Source organism: Pipistrellus kuhlii, unplaced genomic scaffold (assembly GCF_014108245.1).
Source record: "Pipistrellus kuhlii isolate mPipKuh1 unplaced genomic scaffold, mPipKuh1.p scaffold_m20_p_5, whole genome shotgun sequence".
Taxonomy (NCBI): Eukaryota; Metazoa; Chordata; class Mammalia; order Chiroptera; family Vespertilionidae; genus Pipistrellus; species Pipistrellus kuhlii.
The window spans coordinates 16,019,578-16,038,647 of NW_023425551.1; the positions used below are offsets into that span (position 1 = coordinate 16,019,578).

The 19,070-nt window shown below is 37.6% G+C and overlaps 1 protein-coding gene across 1 annotated transcript in view; it reads left to right on the top strand.

Annotated features, from left to right (window-relative positions):
- ENPP1 (ectonucleotide pyrophosphatase/phosphodiesterase 1) overlaps positions 1 to 19,070 on the top strand; it is a 61,290-nt gene that overhangs the window by 10,759 nt on the left and 31,461 nt on the right. The window contains exons 2-5 of the mRNA XM_036414273.2: positions 12,350 to 12,422; positions 13,458 to 13,574; positions 14,231 to 14,356; positions 16,197 to 16,257. Of these exons, the coding sequence (XP_036270166.1) occupies positions 12,350 to 12,422; positions 13,458 to 13,574; positions 14,231 to 14,356; positions 16,197 to 16,257 (377 nt within the window). The remainder of the gene's footprint in view (positions 1 to 12,349; positions 12,423 to 13,457; positions 13,575 to 14,230; positions 14,357 to 16,196; positions 16,258 to 19,070) is intronic.

A 19,070-nucleotide genomic window follows, 5' to 3' on the forward strand; every position in this document is an offset into this window, starting at 1 on the left:
GTGAATGAAGTTCATTCAAGTGGGAAGGGTGTGGGTTGGGAGCATTATGAATAGACTGTGTTGGGCTTTTCTATCTTTGGATTAACCAGGGAATAAGTACAAAACAACTACTCTATACTTGTACACTATTTACTTAAATATCTTTCTGATCAACTCAAGGGAAGTAAATGCAAAGCGTGTTAACATATGAAAGTGCTTTACATTTGTCATCTTGTGGAAAATTTCAAAGGAAAAAAGAACGTTGATCTTTCTGAGATGATTCCGACAAAGGTTTTGAGAGACAGCGGTCAGGTAAAGAGTCCTAAACTTGGAGTCCCGGGAATTATTTACCTGGTGACTTTTGAACAGTCGCTTTGCTCCTCTGACTTTTGGTTTCCTTACATGGGTTCTTTCCAGTCTAAAATCTTTGCATAGAGAGTTTACAGTATTTTTCTTTTGTTATAAAAATAATACGTATCACAGGAAGCTCAGAAAATGCAAAAAAAAAAAAAAAAGAATATAAAAGGTGCTATCTTATTATATGCTATTTATATTGTGGTCTATTTCCAATAGATCACTTATTTATTTATTTATTTATTTATTTACAAAAATGGGATCACACTGCATATACAGTACTATTTCCTTTTTTCACCTATGTGCAGTTGTGAATTTATTTTGGCTAGAAATCTTTCCAGAGTGTCTTTCAGAAATAGGATTTGAGGCTTTCATTGCACTAACCTTAGTTCATGGGGTAAACTTTGAAACCATCCCTACTAGTACTTCAGGCATACTCAGTCCCCAATAATTCTTTTAGGACACATTTTTTTTTTATTTATTCACGTCTCAACTCCATTGCTATTGCTTGTGTCTCTTTTGTGCGGTTTATTATTAGTTTTCCTGAAATAATGACTTCCCTTCATTCTGAATCCACTCAGAGTCTCCCAGAGATGCCACATGAGTGGGGAAATGTGTACTTCTCAATTTGGTATTCTCTTTAGCCTGATTTCTTATCGCTTGAGCAACTCAGGGGCTTAGCATGAGCAGTTTCATCTGTGCACAGCACTCCTGAAGCTCTGTGACATACGTGTGTGGTCATTGACTAGGCGGTGTTGATCCAGCACACAGTGAGTGTTACATAAATGTTCGTTGGATCCATACATGCCTTCATTGAGTTTACTCTTTGTCAGACCCTATGTTAGTGCTTTATCTCCTTTAATTGACACACGTGTGTGAGATCGGAGGGAACAAACCTGTTGGCTGGTGAGTGAGTCTGGTCTGGGTCCCACATCTCAGTGGAACTCTGTGTCCTTTATCTTACATGGGACATGTGTGTTATATACATAACGTGGAATCAGGAGTTCAAAGGGCTCAAGTATGTTTCAGTCAACTTCTGCTCTTATTGCATTTTATCAGTCTGGAGAGTCAGGGCTCAAGAAGCACATGCCTTACAGATGCTCCAGTTCTGCTAAGCCACCTTCCATTGCCCTCGGCCCAGACTTGTACTGTTCCCCAACACACTCAGTGCTCTACCCCAGGAGTGACCTTTTCACTTCTCTTTTTCTTATGCAACACGCTGGGATCCAACTCAATTTATCCTCCCACAGGAAACATTCCTCTGCTGTTCTCTGGGCAGCTCTCTCCTGTCCCTGAACTATTCTATTGTTACACAAGCAGATCGAGGTCATAGAGCTAAGTGGTTAAGGGCCAGACTCTGGAGGCAGACTGCCAGGCTGTGAATCCTGTATGTCAATAACTGCTCTCTGTACTTGGGCAAGTCTTTTCGATTCTCTGTGCCTTAGTTTTCTCACCTGCAAAATGGGGATAATTATAGTAGCTACCTCATAAGTTTATGTTGAGGTTAAATGGATTATGATATGTAAACTAATTATAAAAGTGCCTGAGAGATAGTAGATACTAGATTGGGGTTTATTGTTGTGGTTGGTGATTCATTCAACAAAATTAGAAGCTATACACAGGTCTTGGTGACAGGGGAGGGGAAAGACTTATTCCCTATCCTTGTGATCCATGCCCACAGGACCAGATGTTATTTATTTATATATGTATACTAAAGTATATTTGACATACAATAGCATGTTAATTTCAGGTGTATAACATAGTGCTTCGACATTTTGTATACCTTAGATGTGGTCACTACAATAAGTCTAGTAACCCTATGCCACTGTACAAAGTTATTACCATATTATTGAATATACTAGAGGCCTTGTGCACAAAATTTGTGCATGGGAGGATCCTCTCAGCCCAGCCTGCACCCTCTCTAATCCAGGACCCCTCGGGGGGAATGTCCGACTGCCCGTTATTATAACTGGCAGTTGGAAATCCCTCTCACAATTTGGGACTGCTGACTCCTAGCTGCTCACCTGCCTGCCTGCCTGATCACCCCTAACTGCTTCCCCCACCAACCAGGTCCCCCCTGACTACTCCCCTCCACCAGCCTGGTCACTCCTTACTGCACCCCCTCTGATGGCCTGGTCACCAATGCAACCTGCTATTTGGTCATCTTTCTGGTCATAATGGCCCCTGGATTTTTATATATTAGGATTCCCAGGACCGGGTATTTATCAAAGAATCTCAAAAGATTGTCTCATGTTGCAGCTGTGACAATTGCTTCTTGGAAGCTATACTCAGCTGTAATGGAGGTCTGAGGAGGTAACAGGTGAGCAGGAGATGATTCTGAGGGGAGGCAACAGCAGGTGCAAAGGCCCTGGGATAGCAGGGAGCATGGGCCATCCCAGAAAGGGAGAAGACTAGGGGGGCTGATGTATAGAAAAGTGTGTGATGGGCGAGGAGACCAGAAATGTGATCAGGGGCCAGGTCCACGCAGGGCCTTGCAGGCCATTTTAGAGAGTTTGGTTCTGGTTTTAAGAGCAATTGGAAATTTTTGAATTTTTTGTTTATTTGTTTTAATTTCTAGCTCCAGTCATTATGTTCTAAAATTTATTTCAGAATAAAAAAAATAAATCACAGAAACTTAACTGAGCATGATTTCCCACTCTTCCATTCTTTACCCACCCCCACATCCCCTGTTTTGGTTTCATCTCTGACCTACTATCCATGAAGGCAAGAACCCTGCCTAGGCAAGAAAAACATTTTTTAGATAAAACCCATGGTGCTTTACCTTTAGTCTGTTTTTTTTCCTCTGCCTGAGGGTAGCAAGGGCTGTCCTATGTCCTAAATAATCTACTTTTCCATTTCATGAGCTCAATTAAATTGTTTTTTCTAAATCATTTAATACTACTTTTATTTAATGAGTCATATCTTTCTTGATCATAGTTTTAGAAGAACCAAACTGTTTTCAGGATTATTTTGGTCATGCTGTTTTTCTTTCTCTTCCTTGAGATTCATATGAAGTAAGATGCAGTTAATATATATATATATATTTTTTTGCATCTAAGAATTAAAAAAAGTGAGCCTGCCCTGGCTGGTGTAGCTCATTTGGTTGGAGTGCTGTCCTGTACACCAAGAGGTGGCAGATTCAATCCATGATCAGGGCAAATGGGGGAGGCAATCGATGTTTCTCACCTCTCTCTCTCTCTCTCTCTCTCTCTCTCTCTCTCTCCCTGTCTCTCTCTCTCTCGTCTCTCTCTCTATTCTCTCTCCCTCTCCTTTCTCCTCTCTAAAATCAATTTAAAAAAACCCAAAACAAGTGAATCCTTAAAATGGAAAGTTCTTTGCCCATATTAAATTTAGAGTATGGTGTGTGTGTGTGTGTGTGTGTGTGTGTGTGTGTATGTGTGTGTTGTCTGATTATTTACTGTACTGGCCAGGGTCCAATCAGAAAAACAAAAAAATATACTTGGTAATTGAATCAGGAGCATTCATAACAAAAAACAAGCTACAAAGCTGTTGGAAGAGCTGAAAGCCAAACAAGGGATGTTGTGGCAACGAGACAACCTGTATTCATTTTCCCTCCAATGAAGTGATGAGGAACCGCTGAGAGAAGCTGGCCCCTTGTGCGCTTTCATCAGAGCCAATCCTTAGATTTCTTCATGAGTGTTTCACCCTGGGAGTGATTTAGGCATATAATCTGGGACAAGGAGAAGAGCAAGTGTGTTCTCTCATGTGGTCAGGGAGTCATGTTGGTTAAGTCTGCTAACGTGATAAATTGATCTCTGTTCAGCATCTGATCATCAACTCTGTAGATCCCAAAACCTCTCACAATTTTTGACGGGTTGGGAATTCTGGAAAAGCATGTCTGGGAAGATGTGGCTCAGAGACCCTCTTGCAATGGCAGTCAGATAGATGGTGGCTGGGGTTGCAGCAGCAGGGGACGGAACATCTAGGAGTTGGCAAGGTATCGCTCTCTCACTCTCTGTGGTTTTAGGACTTCCCCAAGTGGTCTCTACAGATGGACAGTTTGGGCTTACTCATAGCGTGATAGCTTCAGAGTAGACTGCTGATGGGGGGCCGAAGGCTTTAAGAGCAAATGTTCCAGTGAAGGATCTACATAATTTAAAAATAATTACATAGTATTTTATATTGTTTGGGTTTATTATTGCATTACATTGACTCAATTTTTTATTCACAGAAATGTGGGTTGTTTGTGCATTATTGCTATCCAAACAATGGTAATAACTATCTATGCATATCTTTGTGTGCTTTTGTGAAAATTTCTATCTGATAAATGAATAGAATTAGAGTTGCAGGAGTGGAGGTATGCACATGCTAAATTTAGGCGCAGTCATATAAATGACCGTTTGGAAAGGGATTTATACTTCAATAAAAACAGTGAAAATGCCTGTTTTACTTCACATTCTTGTCATCATTACCATTGAAATTGTAATTTTTTAAAACATTTTCCAATTTCATTGGGTAAAAAAAAGGACTCTGATTTATAGTTCTTTGACTTTTAGTGAAGGTAAATATCCGATATTTTTATCTGTTTTATTTATTTGAACATCTGATTTATTATTTTTTGGCATTATAAAACTGTGGGTTATCTTTTCCTACTTGATTTTTATACACTTATTATCTATCATGGACATAACTTTGTCATATGTTGAAAATGATTTATCTTAGTCTCTTCCACCCCAATTTTGCTTGTGGTAGAATTTGTTTCTTTGGCTTTATAGAAATCTCTGGATTTTTAGGGATCCGAATGTATCAAATTTTCCATTATAATTTCTGAATTTTGCACGGTGCTTGTAAAGGTGTTTACCACCCTAAAATTGTTAAGAAAAAATATTTTCCCATAATTTCTTCTAGTGATATCAACCCTCTCTGTCATTTTATTTTGTTGTAAGGCAAGAGATAGAAAATCAGTATACTACACTTTCCTCGAGATCTTTATTCTCAATAGCATGTTTTAATAGTTTAAGTAAATCAGAAGATTGTATAAAGGCCATGAGAATGCATTTTACTGTACTCACAGTCCTACTGTAGACAAAAGACAGTTACATAAGCCATGAGACCAAATGAGAGTGCTGCTGTTTATGAATACCGTGATCACTGTGGCATTCCCCATTTGTGGGTGTAAAGACAAACAGTGTGGCACCAGGCTGTGTGCGCGGAGTTTCCCTAGCCTTCCTAAGGGATTTGCTTTGTGCTCTCTAGTTTCTGTTACTGGCCTTGTTGATTTGGTGCTTGCATCTCCAGATTTAGTGAGGGTGCACAAGTCATGGGGTGAAGGATGCCATCCAAGCCGAGTCTCTATTGATGTTTTATCCTTTGACCCTGAACTTCTGTGAAAGTATGAGGTGAGAACTGGGAGAAGTGATTTGCTCACTCAGGCAAAAGTTGTAAGTGCTGGATAGTCTTTCCTTTGAAAATGCATGGTACTTTTTGAAACAAAGATACATCAACATGATGGGAAAGGGGAATGAATCATTGTCCTAGATAAATCAATTTTCTGGAGGCCTTTCAGAGTCCCAGGAAAATGTCTAATATGAAGAATATAGCTCAGGATGTGGGGTCAGGAGGGATCCAAATAAAAGTAGGATCAATTGCCAGGGAGAAGTAAACTCATAAATATCTCAGTTTAACTAGGGAGTATAGAGAATATCCAGTCTAGTCCAGTGAAGGGACTATAAATGACATGACTCTGGCAATACCACAAAGCTCCAAATGTAATGCATACTTAAAAAAAAATCTTTATTGTTGAAAGTATTACATATGTCCCCTTTTATCCTCACTGACCTTTTCTCACCCTTCCTCGGCCCTTGCCCCAGGCCTTCACCATCCTATTGTCTGTGTCCAGAGGTTATATGCACATATGTATACAAGGTCTTCCGTTGATCTCTTCCTACCTACCCACCCATCCCCACCTTTCCTCTGAGATTCCACAGTCTGTTCCATGCTTCTCTGTCTCTGGATCTATTTTGTTTATCAGTTTATTTTGTTCATTAGATTCCACAGATGAGTGAAATCATGTGACACTTACCTTTCTCTGACTGGCTTATTTTGCTTAGCATATTACTCGCCAGGTCCCTCCAGGCATACGAGTTGTTGGTCTTTCTGTGATCAGGACCACAATTTTTGCCATACTTGTATTTTTAGTTTAAAAAAAAGGCTAGAATTTTAACAATTTTCTTACAGTTTATGGTAAAGTACTAGGATTATTTTTTAAGCCAGACTTAAAATTTGATATATTTTTTTAAAAGTATGTTTTTATTGATTTTAGAGAGAGAGGAAGGTAGAGGGAGAGAAACATTTATATGAGATAAAAACATTGATCTGCTGCCTCCTGCGTGCCCCTACTGGGGATGGAGCTCACAACCTGGGCATGTGCCCTGACCCAGAATTGAACCAGCAACCTTTCAGTGCAGGGACAACACCCAACCAGTTGAGCCACACCAGCCAGGCCAATTGAATATTTTATTTTAATCTGTCCTCCTAAAAAAATATTTTTCAATAATCATTACCAGCTCCCATAGGCTACTGATATGAACTTTCTTTGTTATTTTTCTTTAAATGTTTATTCACCAGGATAATTCATTGAAAATGAGGGAAATGATGAAATGACTATTTGCTTAAATATCAAAGGTGCCAAGAAAAACTTTCTGGATATGAATTTTAGTTTGTAGAAGAATCTCATGTTTTATCTTCCCCAGAGGTTAGTTCAACCAAATGTGGACTGTGTTTTTTTCAAAATAATTGTTTTTAAACTGCACAGTCTATTACCAGAAACACCTAGCAAGTTTATATGAAATTGGAGACATTTTCCTCTCTATCTTTCATGTACATAGTCTCATATCTAAATTTTAAAAAATATGTATCAGCTATTATATGTCTTTCCCACTTAGGAAATGGTTAAAAGCCCTGTGCCTCTGAGTAACACATGGGGACATTTAAGAGAGCCAGTATTTTAAAAACATATATTTTTATTGATTTCAGAGAAGTAGAGGGAGAGAGAATCATTGATCGGCTGCCTCTTGCATGCCCCCTACTGGGTGTCACGCCCAGAACCCTGGCTTGTGTCCTTGACTGGAATCCGACCCAAGACCCTTCTGTCCGCAGGCTGACAGAGATTTAGTATTTAAAATAATAATAATTTGGGGGCAATAGAAAGATATGTACACATATCATACCTTAATAAAAAAATAATAAAATAAAATAATAATAATTTAAGGATTTCTATTTTGTGCTTTACAAAACTGCTCTACCTCCTTCTAACTGTATTTTTCTTCAGTTTTCTTTTAAAAAGATGAGAAAAAGAGCATAAAGATCCCCCCAAAAAGCATGTGGTTTTTAGAAATATGAATATAATTCTCTTTACTCATAACTAGAATCCACTTTGATGGAGTCTTTTAGACCTCAGCCTGCTGCTGATTTTCCCACTTACTAAATATGAGAAGCATTTGTCATTTAAAAAACGGCACGAGATTCATGGCACCGTTTCTAACACAAATTAGAAGCAAGTACTGTTTGAAATTACGGCATACATCCAGCAATTCTATTAATCGTTACTGCAAAAAAAATGTTGATGGTAGATTCTTGGAAAGCCAAACACAATTTCTGTGTCTTTGAAGTTTATTTTTTGTGGAATTACTATCTCACTTTTTTCCCTTTAATGTTTGTGGAAAGTGCTATACTGGTATCCACAGAGAAGAGATTCTTTTTATCCACAGAAATAGGAGTCTCTCTGAGGAAAAGCTGTATGGCTTGTGGTCTTAACTTGTGTGTAATAGCGGATCTTCCAAGTGCTTTAGCATCTGGGCTTCATCAAGTAGTGACAAGCTCTGCCTCTGTCTGGATCTGTGCCGAGCCAAAGGAACTCACCAGACGGGTACCCTCTGCTATGTTGTCATTAGCCTTGGATTGGCCCTTTAGTTACTTTCATAAGCAGTGGTTTGTCCACTAAGACCATAGATATTTGGAGTTTGTTGTCTTGTATGTATGCGTCTGTGCGTGCACTTAAGCTTTATAAAATACCTCTTACATGACTTTTATTTCAGCACCTTTTTTGCTATCATTGTAGTCTTCAATCTATACTAAGCCATAAGTTGATAGATACTGCTATAATAATTTCTTTGGCTCTTATTTGACATTGTTAATGAGATAGTAAATAATCTCACTATTCCCATATTTGCCAAAGCTGACACAATTGTGAAGATAAAGGACATTCGGCTTAAGAAAGTTATCATATTATCATAGGTGTTCCCTGACACAGTTCAGGCAGTCATTAATATTTCTTAAATCTAATTTGATGAGATTGAGTGTGGCTTGGAAAGACAGGGATATAAAGGTAATACTTTGAAAGCTATCATAAATTAGAAATGGAGATAAAGTTTTAAAGTCATAATTTTACTTTGTAAGGAAATTGTGCTATTGTGTTGTAGAATTAAACTACATTGAGAGGATAATTCAAGTTGAATTAGATTTTAAAGTCCTCAAAATTGTTGATGAGAAATTCCCTACTGAAAACTATTCTGATTGGGTGTTGTGTAATGAAGAAGTAGGTAATCTAAATTCCATTTTTTATGGATGGGATTATAGATGAGAAATGATTGCTTTTGTTATACTTTTGTTTCAATTACATGCTATGCATTATCTTATGAAGTAACATAATTTAGCAAAGAAGAGGTGATTCAAAAAATCAGTGTACCTCTTCTGCAGATCAGCAAGAGGGTAAAAGCCTGCATATACAGGTATGTTTTAAACCAGTGGTTAAGGAACTAAAAGCGATAATGCTGGAAGTGAATTTCTTTTTTTTTTTTTCTTTTTTCTTTTTTAATTTAAAATTGTGGACATATTATTTGGAAATTATAAACAAATACAATATCTTCTCTAATACTTTCTACATATTTTCTTATAATTCTATAACATTTAAAAAACTAATTTAAAAAATTTTAAGCCTCCTAAAGATGCTCTCAAATTCCCTTCATTTTCCCCCCCCACCCCCCCCCCCCAAATAGTCTTCCAATAACATTACTTTGGGGTGATGGAAGAAAGAGCTACTGTGGAATGTTAACACCGCTGCTGTTTAATGGGCCTTAGATACCCAGCCAGAGGAACTTGGTGGTAGCTTACTTGGTGGAGTTTACTGACAAATAAGGAGCATGGTTGTGATTAAATGGATGAAGATGCCTTAGAGGAAGGGACACTAGCCCAAAAATTTTATAGTTGAGGAACTCTTGGAGACATTTCACAGTAGTTAAAGGACAAAAGTCAAAGCATTGGAAACTGATCTAAATTTAGAAAGGAATGTGACAATTCACAAAAACTTAGAAAAATTCTCACTCTTTATTGTAAGTTACATGATGGGAAGACAAAACACTGTTCAAACTATTCTTGAAAAGTTTATTACTAAGAAATAAAACTTTAATTCTAATTTTAACTTAGAGTCTATTAAATAAAGGTTAGTTTTACTATTATCTTCATTTTCCTGTAGATGTATAGACAGTAAGAAATTTTTTAATATTTTTGATATATGCTTTAAAATGATGCTTTCTATATGGTTGTGTCAATTTACACCACCATCAAAGATTCAGGAAAATCCATTAGTACTCTCTCTGATACCTTGTTCTGTCTCTGCTATTTTCAGCTATTTGTTCAAGCTCTTCCTCTGATTGTTTTTCTATTTTAATGGACATAAATAGATTTTTTATTTCCCAAAAAAGGGGGAGCTGGCCTAAGCCCTGTTGTATTTTAGACCCATAATACTCTTGTTCTCCTTCTCTTTACTCCCACTTTTAAAAAAGTAAGTTAGACAGACTGCTTCAGTTTACTTACCATTCTTCTCTTTGTTCTTGCAGTCATCTAAGAATGGGCATCTCAAGGACATGTCTATGTTATTACTGAGTAGCCAGCACCTAGCCTAGATATTGGCATAAGATCAATGCTTTAAGTTTTATTTGAAGAAATGTGTTCATAAAAGCCACTACCCACCATTCACCCTGGCCAATTTATCCATCCTTCCTTTCTCTACCACCTCTTCATTTTGGCTTTTGGGAAATACCACTCCACCTTTCCATGCCTTCTCCCTGCACCCACATCAATTTCCCTGTGATTTTCTTACCCTGTTTCCCCGAAAATAAGACAGTGTCTTATATTAATTTTTGCTCCCAAAGATGCGCTAGGTCTTATTTTCAGGGGATGTTTTATTTTTCCATGAAGAAGAATATGGTACACATTTATTGTTAAATGAAAATAAAGGAAATTTATTACCTGTATACGGTACGGTAGTTGTCAACACAAACCAGACAAACTGTGAATCCTATAGTATCAAGAATTTACTCATTTATTCAATGACAATCATGTCATCATCTTCTGGAACATTATCATAACAATCCAATTCCTGAATTTCCTGGTGAATTTCTTGTGACTCCATTTCTTTTAGAATCAGTGGACTAAATCACTCATGTTTAGTCAAGGGGAGACTTTTTTTTTTTGGGTTATGCCTTATATTTCACTCAGAAGGAAACCTGTAAATAGATCTTATTTTTGGAGGATGTCTTATTTTCGGGGAAACACAGTAGTTCTGGCCAAAGTAGACTGCTCATTGCTCATCTGCTGCCTTTCATATGCCTTCCTTTCTTTGAGCATCTCCTTATGCTGGCCTTCCTCCTAGATGTTTGCTCTGCTCTGTCCTCTCTGTTTCTCTCAACTCTGTCTGCAGTCCCAGACCATCATTGCCCTCCAAAGACTTTTTCTGTGGCACACCTTCTGATCTCCCTCTCCCCAACCACCCCAAACTGTCTCCTGTTTTGTAGAGGCTACCAAGTATGATCCATTTATGCTGTTGTATTTACCTCCTCCCGCAAAAATAAGAGCTCCCCAAGGAATCTCTTATTCTTTCCTCCAATGTGTAACATAGTTCTTACACACAGTTGGTATTCAATGAATATTTTGTTGGATTGTCCTATAAAGTGGCATCCCAGAGAGCTGTCAAGGAAACTCTATCCCACTAAAAATATTAAGAATTGTCTTATGAGTTCTTTATTTTTCTCCTGACTCACGAATAAAAGTTCGGTTGTTCTTTGGTATTGTATGATGTATCCACTTATTTTAAAACGTCAAAGGCCAGAAGAGTAGAGAATGAGGAAGTACCAAGATGTTAGAACCGGAAATATTTCTAGGGATTCCGTGTAGTCTAACCCTTTAATTTTACAGGTGAATAAACTGCTGTCTAGAATGGGTAAGCGACTTGCCCCAAATCGTACAACCAAATTGTGGTGACATTTGGACCAGAGATGTAGTCACCTAACCCTGTCCAGTGGTTGGTCCCACCAGGTGCCACAGTGCACAGGAAGGTCTTGTTTAGGTGTGTGTAGATCCACTGTGAAAGGAGGCAGCTAATGTTCTCTTTGCCTTTCACATAGGAAATAGATTTTCCTCTTTTTCCTCTCTTGTTGTAAGTTCTATAATTGGATTAATTTATATTAACTGGAAAATTTCTAGCAACATTAACTTTGGATAGCATAGATTTATTGCTAACATTTAAGTAGTCTTTATTTATTTTTGGTGTTTTTTTTTTTTTTAAACATTTTTATTGATTTCAGAGAGGAAGGGAAAGGGGGAGAGAGATAGAACCATCAATGATGAGAGAGCATCATTGATTGGCTTCCTCCAGCGCACCCCCCACTGGGGATTGAGCTCACAACTCGAGCATGTGCCCTGATCGGGAATTAAACCGTGACATCCTGATTCATAGGTTCACACTCAACCACTAGGTCATATTGGACGAACATAAGTCATTTTTTTGTTGTTGTTGTTGAAGTATAACATACATACAGAAAAGTTCATAATGCAGAAGTGCAATTTGAATTGTCACAAAGTGAACACGATTGTTTGACCTGTACTTTGATCAGGAAACAGAGTAGCATCAGCAAGTTTAGAAACATTTAAAGAAACAAAACATTTGAAGAAATAAAGAGTTTTGAAGCTATATAATTTTCTTTTTATATCCCCACAGGTATTGTCAGTCTGTGTCTTAACAATAATCCTTGGCTGTATATTTGGGTTGAAACCAAGCTGTGCCAAAGAAGGTAACTGTGTATGTGTGATGATATTCAGCCTTCTTCAGAATGCAATAAGTGTTATGTCCTAATCCTATGGCTGCTCCATGATATTGGATATTTGGTGCTGGTTTGAGCAACCTTTTATCTTATCCATATTTTATTTACTTGCAAAATTTCATCCTAAAACAATAAAGAGGGGCTGTGATTGAAAAACCAAACAAACAGAAAACAACAGAAAGTAAATAAAGAACAAAGGAACAAACAAGCAGACATGGACCTCAGGGTCTGGCATCAGCTCCTGCAGCCGCTCCCTGCCTTCCCCAGGCACTCCTTTCTCCTCGAGCCCAGAGGTTACCAGGTGACCAGCCAGTATCCTTGGGCAACCAGAAACTTATCTTTATGTGTTCTCATGGCTCTTAAAATTGTGGACTTAGTGGTTTCAAGGCATTTGGGATATTTGTAAGTTAATGTGTGTGTGTGTGTGTGTATGTGTGTGTGTGGTGTGTATGTGTCGAGTGTAATAATTATCCAGCATTGGTAAGATCACTATAATTCATAAAACCGAATCACAGTTCATTGTAGGAGTCATTATTTTGCTAAGACAGAGAGTAAGGTACATCAGGTATTCTTTCTCTGAAAGATTCATAGATAATAACTTTAAACATCTTTTCTCACATTTTGAAATGTGAGAGAACTTCATGGCTGTTCAAGCCAACCTTCAGAACAAGCCCCTATTCTGACTTTTCTCTACCATTCCAGAAAGTATTTAAGCCTTATCAAACACAGTAGGGTTGTAATAAGCAAAAAGAAAAAAAAAAAACTTCTCTTTTCTCTATGACAAGAGAGAAGATCATAAACTCTGTACACAGGTTACCTTCTATAATATTTGTATCAGTTTCCGTGTGTCTTGGTGAAAGATTCTTAGGTAATTTTATTATTCCATCTGTGTATTCTATAGTATTTGAATTGTACAAAGTAGATGCACTTAAGTGTATCAATTGGTGCTTGCTTTGCAATTCTCTAATGATTAGAAACATCTGACTCTTTATTCAATATTTTCAGTTAAGAGTTGCAAAGGTCGCTGTTTTGAAAGAACCTTTGGGAACTGTCGCTGTGATGTTGCTTGCGTTGAACTTGGAAACTGCTGTCTCGATTACCAGGAGACCTGTATAGAACCAGGTAAACATGTGCTGGTAAACATGTCATAGGCATTAGCAACACCACAGGATGGTTCTGCATCTTTTGGGTACTATGTGATTACCTAACTCATTTGAGATTTTTTAAACTTTTATATTTCCTTAGAGAAAACAATTCCACATATTTGGGCCTTTAAACACTATATGGCTAGCAACAGTGTGCCTATTTTTAATGTACAACCTAATTTGCATTTAAACTAAGTTCAAAGGAACGTATGTGCCTATTTTATTAAAGCAAGAGCTCTTGAATGTCCAGGTAAACTTTAAAATAAAACCTTCAGGACATGGAAAATTTTCTCAGTTTGATGTTGACTTCTCTACATCTGACACGGACTAATATTTAAGTGGGAGTGAGCCAGATCTGGATTCAAGTTTGAGAACCTGCAAATGGCTGGTGGGAAAAGCCAAGACCTTCCTGTGAATTCCATCATAAGAACTGCTTGTCCACATGAGATCCTGGGGTTTTAGTGAACTAATACCAACTGCAGCTGCATATTCCCTGTTTGTTCTGATTGATATGATGATGGCAGTGACTGAAAGTTATGGACCGGTTTGTTGTCTCTTACGGGTCCTGCTCCAGAAGACAATAGCTCTGTGTTCAGTTCGGATCCTGAAATTGCTGTTGATATTTATTCCCAGAGCACATATGGACTTGCAGCAAGTTCAGGTGTGGCGAGAAAAGGCTGTCCCGAAGCCTGTGCTCCTGCTCAGATGACTGCAAGGAGCATGGTGACTGCTGCATCAACTACAGCCCTGTGTGTCGAGGTCAGCTTTCCACACACTCAGCCGTCTGTCTCAACTGCCTCACGCCTTCCTAGGTCTTAGTTAGGTTTTGCACGTCTTATCTTTTCACATTAGGAGTCATGTTTATTGGCCAACCAGACTAGCTGAAAAAATACTTTAAAAACATTTTATTAAGGAAAATTTCAAACATATACATGAGTAAAAAGAAAGTGTATTGTGAACATTGTACCCACTCCCAGATTAATAATTATTATCTGCAGAGGGCGAGCCATGTTTTGTCTATAGTCATTCATTCATTCACCAGCTACCACCCCCTCCTGTTGTTTTGACATTAGCTTTATGTTTAATGCCGAATTGTGGAAAGATCATTCCGGCTGACTCCTGTGTCCCAGGTTCCCTTTGTAAAAACAGGAGGATAATGACTTCCATGCCACCCCAATAAATTCAATTAAGAAAATAGCAGCAACTTAGATGCTGAATTTATGACATGAATAATAGGAGGAGCTTAAATGATCGGTTTACTGTTGGGCCCACTATAGCTTTTCATAGCTCTGTAAATACGAGCCTGGCCGCAACATTCTGAGATAGAGGTGAGAGAGCTGGTTTGCTCATGAATTTTAGGGACTATGTTCTATATTCCTCACCGCGTAAAAGTAAATTTGTCCTTTATGATGGCCTCTACCTCACTTAGGAATCAGGAGGCTCATTTCATATGAACATGAGACTAATTTTTCTACAGGATTCTGTCTCCTAATTTCCTAAAAGTATAGGTTGTCTGAAAATCCACAGCACAGAGCCAGGTCACAGAGTCTCAGGAAGGGCAATGATCTCTTTCTCAAATAAATATAAAAAATAAAAAAAGGAAAACTGCAGCAAGAATATAGCATTGCATCAAATGTAACATTATGTCTGGGGGAGAAAACATGACTACACATTGCCTAACTTCCTACTGGAAATGACTTAGGCATTTAGGATAATCTGTTCATTTTGTGAAAGGTACAGTGGGAAAATATTGAAAACTCAACTTCCTAAAGCATATTATTAAGATTATGTTTTCTTTTTTAAAAAACATTAGGTTCTTAGACTTCAATAGGTTGTATTTTACATCATTAAAAGGAAGCTTATGTTAAAACACAGGAAAAGGAGTTTCCATCCTGTCTATTTCATTTCTGACCTACTCTCTCGTATATTGCTTGTGTTACTCATTTCAAACTCAGTTGCATATTCTCTTTTGTCAGTTATTGTTGTCTCATGTGTTTACTTTCTCTTCTTAGTTAGATTATGAGTCCTTAGCAAATAGACAGCATCTCACACTTTTGTATTTAAAAAAAAAAATTCTGTCATGCATTAAGAGAGTGGATGTGAAATTATTGCAAAAGATTATAGGTTAATATGTAAATTCATGTTATTAGGATGTTTTATCTAGATGTTACAGGATTCCTTGAAATTCCCTGGCACTATCTAGCTCTGCTTGAGAGGTACTGACATCATAGTTTTAATACCAGAAGATTTGTTGGATGGGACAGAAGGAAGATTATAAATTTTGGCTGAAAATATGAACAATTTAAAAATAAAAAAGATGCCTTCAAGATCTCACAAATGTAATATTATATTTTAGTCCTGTGATGATACATTCATTTTTTTTTCTTTGTGATATCAACTAACTCTTTGGAAACATTTTTATTTTGAGACAGATTATCTCCCTCTTTTCATTATGTTTTCCTAGAACTATGCCCCATGTTACCTATTTAAATGTTAACACATTTTGTTTTTAGAATCTGTCTTAATGTGTCTCACAAGCATCATATTGTTATTGCTATTAAGTGTGTTCATCTTGTTTTATTTCTTTAAAATATTTTAGGTGAGAAAAGTTGGGTAGAAGAAATGTGTGAGAGCATTAATGAGCCACAGTGTCCAGCAGGGTAAGATGATATTCTGAGATACAATTTTTTTCTTTTTAAATTGGAAAGATAAAATAATTATTATCCATTGGTTCATTAATCATGAATTTCAGGCCTCATCATTGGCACTGGGGGAATAGAGATGGTATAAAGTGGTGTGAACCTCACTCTGGTATGTAGTGGGGAAAAAAGAAGTCATGTAGTATTTACAATAGTATTCATGAGTGTTGGGCGTAAATATTTGTATCTTCCTTCTTAGAAGGAAGGGTGCCTTTACTTTTATATGGAGTTTTGAGAGTTGCACTTGTAGCAAATTACTTTACAGCTTCTTTTTTATATTTTTGCATTTGGTTCATTTATAAGTTTGGGGAATAAGCAGCATGTCTGTGCGAGGATGTTACATAGTTTTTACAATTCATATGTGTTTTGTCCTTAGAGTATTTGGCACTTAGAGTATTTTATATATACTAGGCCATCAGAAAAAGGTTTTGTGGAATTCAGGGAATGGAAATTTTATAAAAGATGTTAGATACATTTAGCTTTGCTCCACTTGAGATCTACCCCATATAATTTGAGTTATTCATTTCTTTTTTTTAATATATTTTTATTGATTTCAAAAAGTAAGAGAGAGGGAGAGAGAGATAGAAACATCAATGATGAGAGATAATCATTCATCAGCTATCTTCTGCATGCACCACACTAGGGATTAATCCCACAACTCGGGCATGTGTCCTGACCTGGAATCAAACCATGACCTCCTGGTTTGTAGGTCGATGCTCAACCACTGAGCCACACCAGCTGGGCTTGAGTTATTCATTTCATGAAATATATTTTTACTTCTTTGAAATGATGATTTTTCTAAACTATTAAAAATATTATGCCTGTATTTTAGTTTATTTTTTATGTATATAATATTTTTGCTTTATAAAATATGTATTTTTTTTTCCTTTGGGATGGGAGAATATATTTTTGTTGTTCAAAAACAATAGTAACAACAATAGAAAAGGCTAAACTCAAACCAAAAAGTTTCAAAAAAAGAAACTTTTTTTTTAAATCAATCTTTATTGTTCATATTATTACAAAGGTTCCTCATTTCTTCCCCCCTCCACCAGATTCCCACCCCACCCTCCACCCCTTCCCCATCCCCCATTGTCCTCATCCATAGGTGCACATTTTATGTTCAGTCTCTTCCTCCCTCCCCTTCCTCCCTCCCTTTCTCTTTTCAGATAGTAAATCAGTTACTTAGCATTTTCTCATATCAATAATACCTCCACATGCCCAATGATACACTTCACACAAAAGACATTTCCAAATAGGTCAACCAGCCTCATCCAGGCCCCACCCAAGGCACTCACAGATCAACACCCCAGCCCTATACTAACTCAACACATCCAGATCTAAGCCTTCATCACTTGATTCAGCAGACCCTCAAGTTCCCGCGAAAGTTTCCAGCCATGTCTGAGAGGCAGCCTTGGGGCAGGAGCAGGCGAGGAGCGAGCTGTTCCGGGCCTGGCTGCTCCGGGCCTGGCCTCTGTTGCTCTGGTTCGTTCCACAACCAGCTGCTCCGGGTCTGGTCACTGCTGCTCCCGACCTAGTTGCTCTGGACTTGGCTGCTGCTGCTCCGGGCCTGGCCGCTCCGGGCCTGGCCATTCCCAGCCTGGCAGCTGCTACTCTGGGCCTGGCCACACATGACCTGGCTGCTCCGGGCCTGGCTACTCCCAGCCTGGCAGCCACTGCTCCGGGCTTAGAAACTTTTTTTTTTAAAAGGACCCTTCTCATATACCTTAAGCTGCCTTTTAAGTCCAAGATATACAGGAAATTTTCGACTTAGTGAATTTTGAATTTTTCCTCTTCTTCTAAACATTGATAATTATTTTTCAATTATAATGTTGAGGGTTTTTTTTTTTCTTTGTTTGTTTGTTTTTAGTGGAAAAATTTATCTTCTTTCTTTATGAGAAGATTATAATTTAAAACACATTTTATTATACTGGAAATTTATTTACCAGTATATTTACCTGGTGGTTCAATAAACTGTTTTTATGTTTGCTGTTGATTGAGTATAAATAACTTCATGAAGATACAGACCATTGAGTTTATATGCAGCTGATTCTGCAAAGTTACTCAACAGAGTGTGGTATTAACACTAGTTACTATAAGTTATATAAATTACATACACATCTCTTCCTTTTTCTATTTGTGTTTGTATATGAGAGTAAGCTGGGGAGGAGATAGAATTGAAAAAAGCAAGGTGAGGTAAACATTAGCTTTTAAAGTTTAAATTACACCAAAACCGGTTTGGCTCAGGGGTAGAGCGTCGGTCTGCAGACTGAAAGGTTCTGGGTTCGATTCCGGTCAAGAGCATGTACATTGGTTGTGGGCACATCCCTGGTCAGAGGTGTGCAAGAGACAGCTGGTCAATGTTTCTCTCTCATTGACGTTTCTAGCTCTCTATCTCTCTCCCTTCCTCTCTGTAAAAAATCAATAAAATATATATTAAAAAAAAGTTTAAATTACTGAGTACATTTTCAGTGGAAAAATTTTTTCATGGTTATCCAATGATATATAACTCGCCTGCCATCTACTAAATAGCATTAGAAGCTGCAAAATTTCTGAACCATGCCTGTTTTGGTGAAGTCATGTAACAGTTGTTTCCATAGTTTTTCTCTTTTCCTGAGTATATTATTGTGTGTGTGTGTGTGTGTGTGTGTGTGTGTGTGTGTTTCCTTCTTTGCTTCCCTGTTTAGATTTCCACACCACAGACTGTGTGGGTGTTGTCATTGTTCATTTCTAGCTTTAGATAATTTCTTTGTTGTTTATATATTTAAATGCAGCAA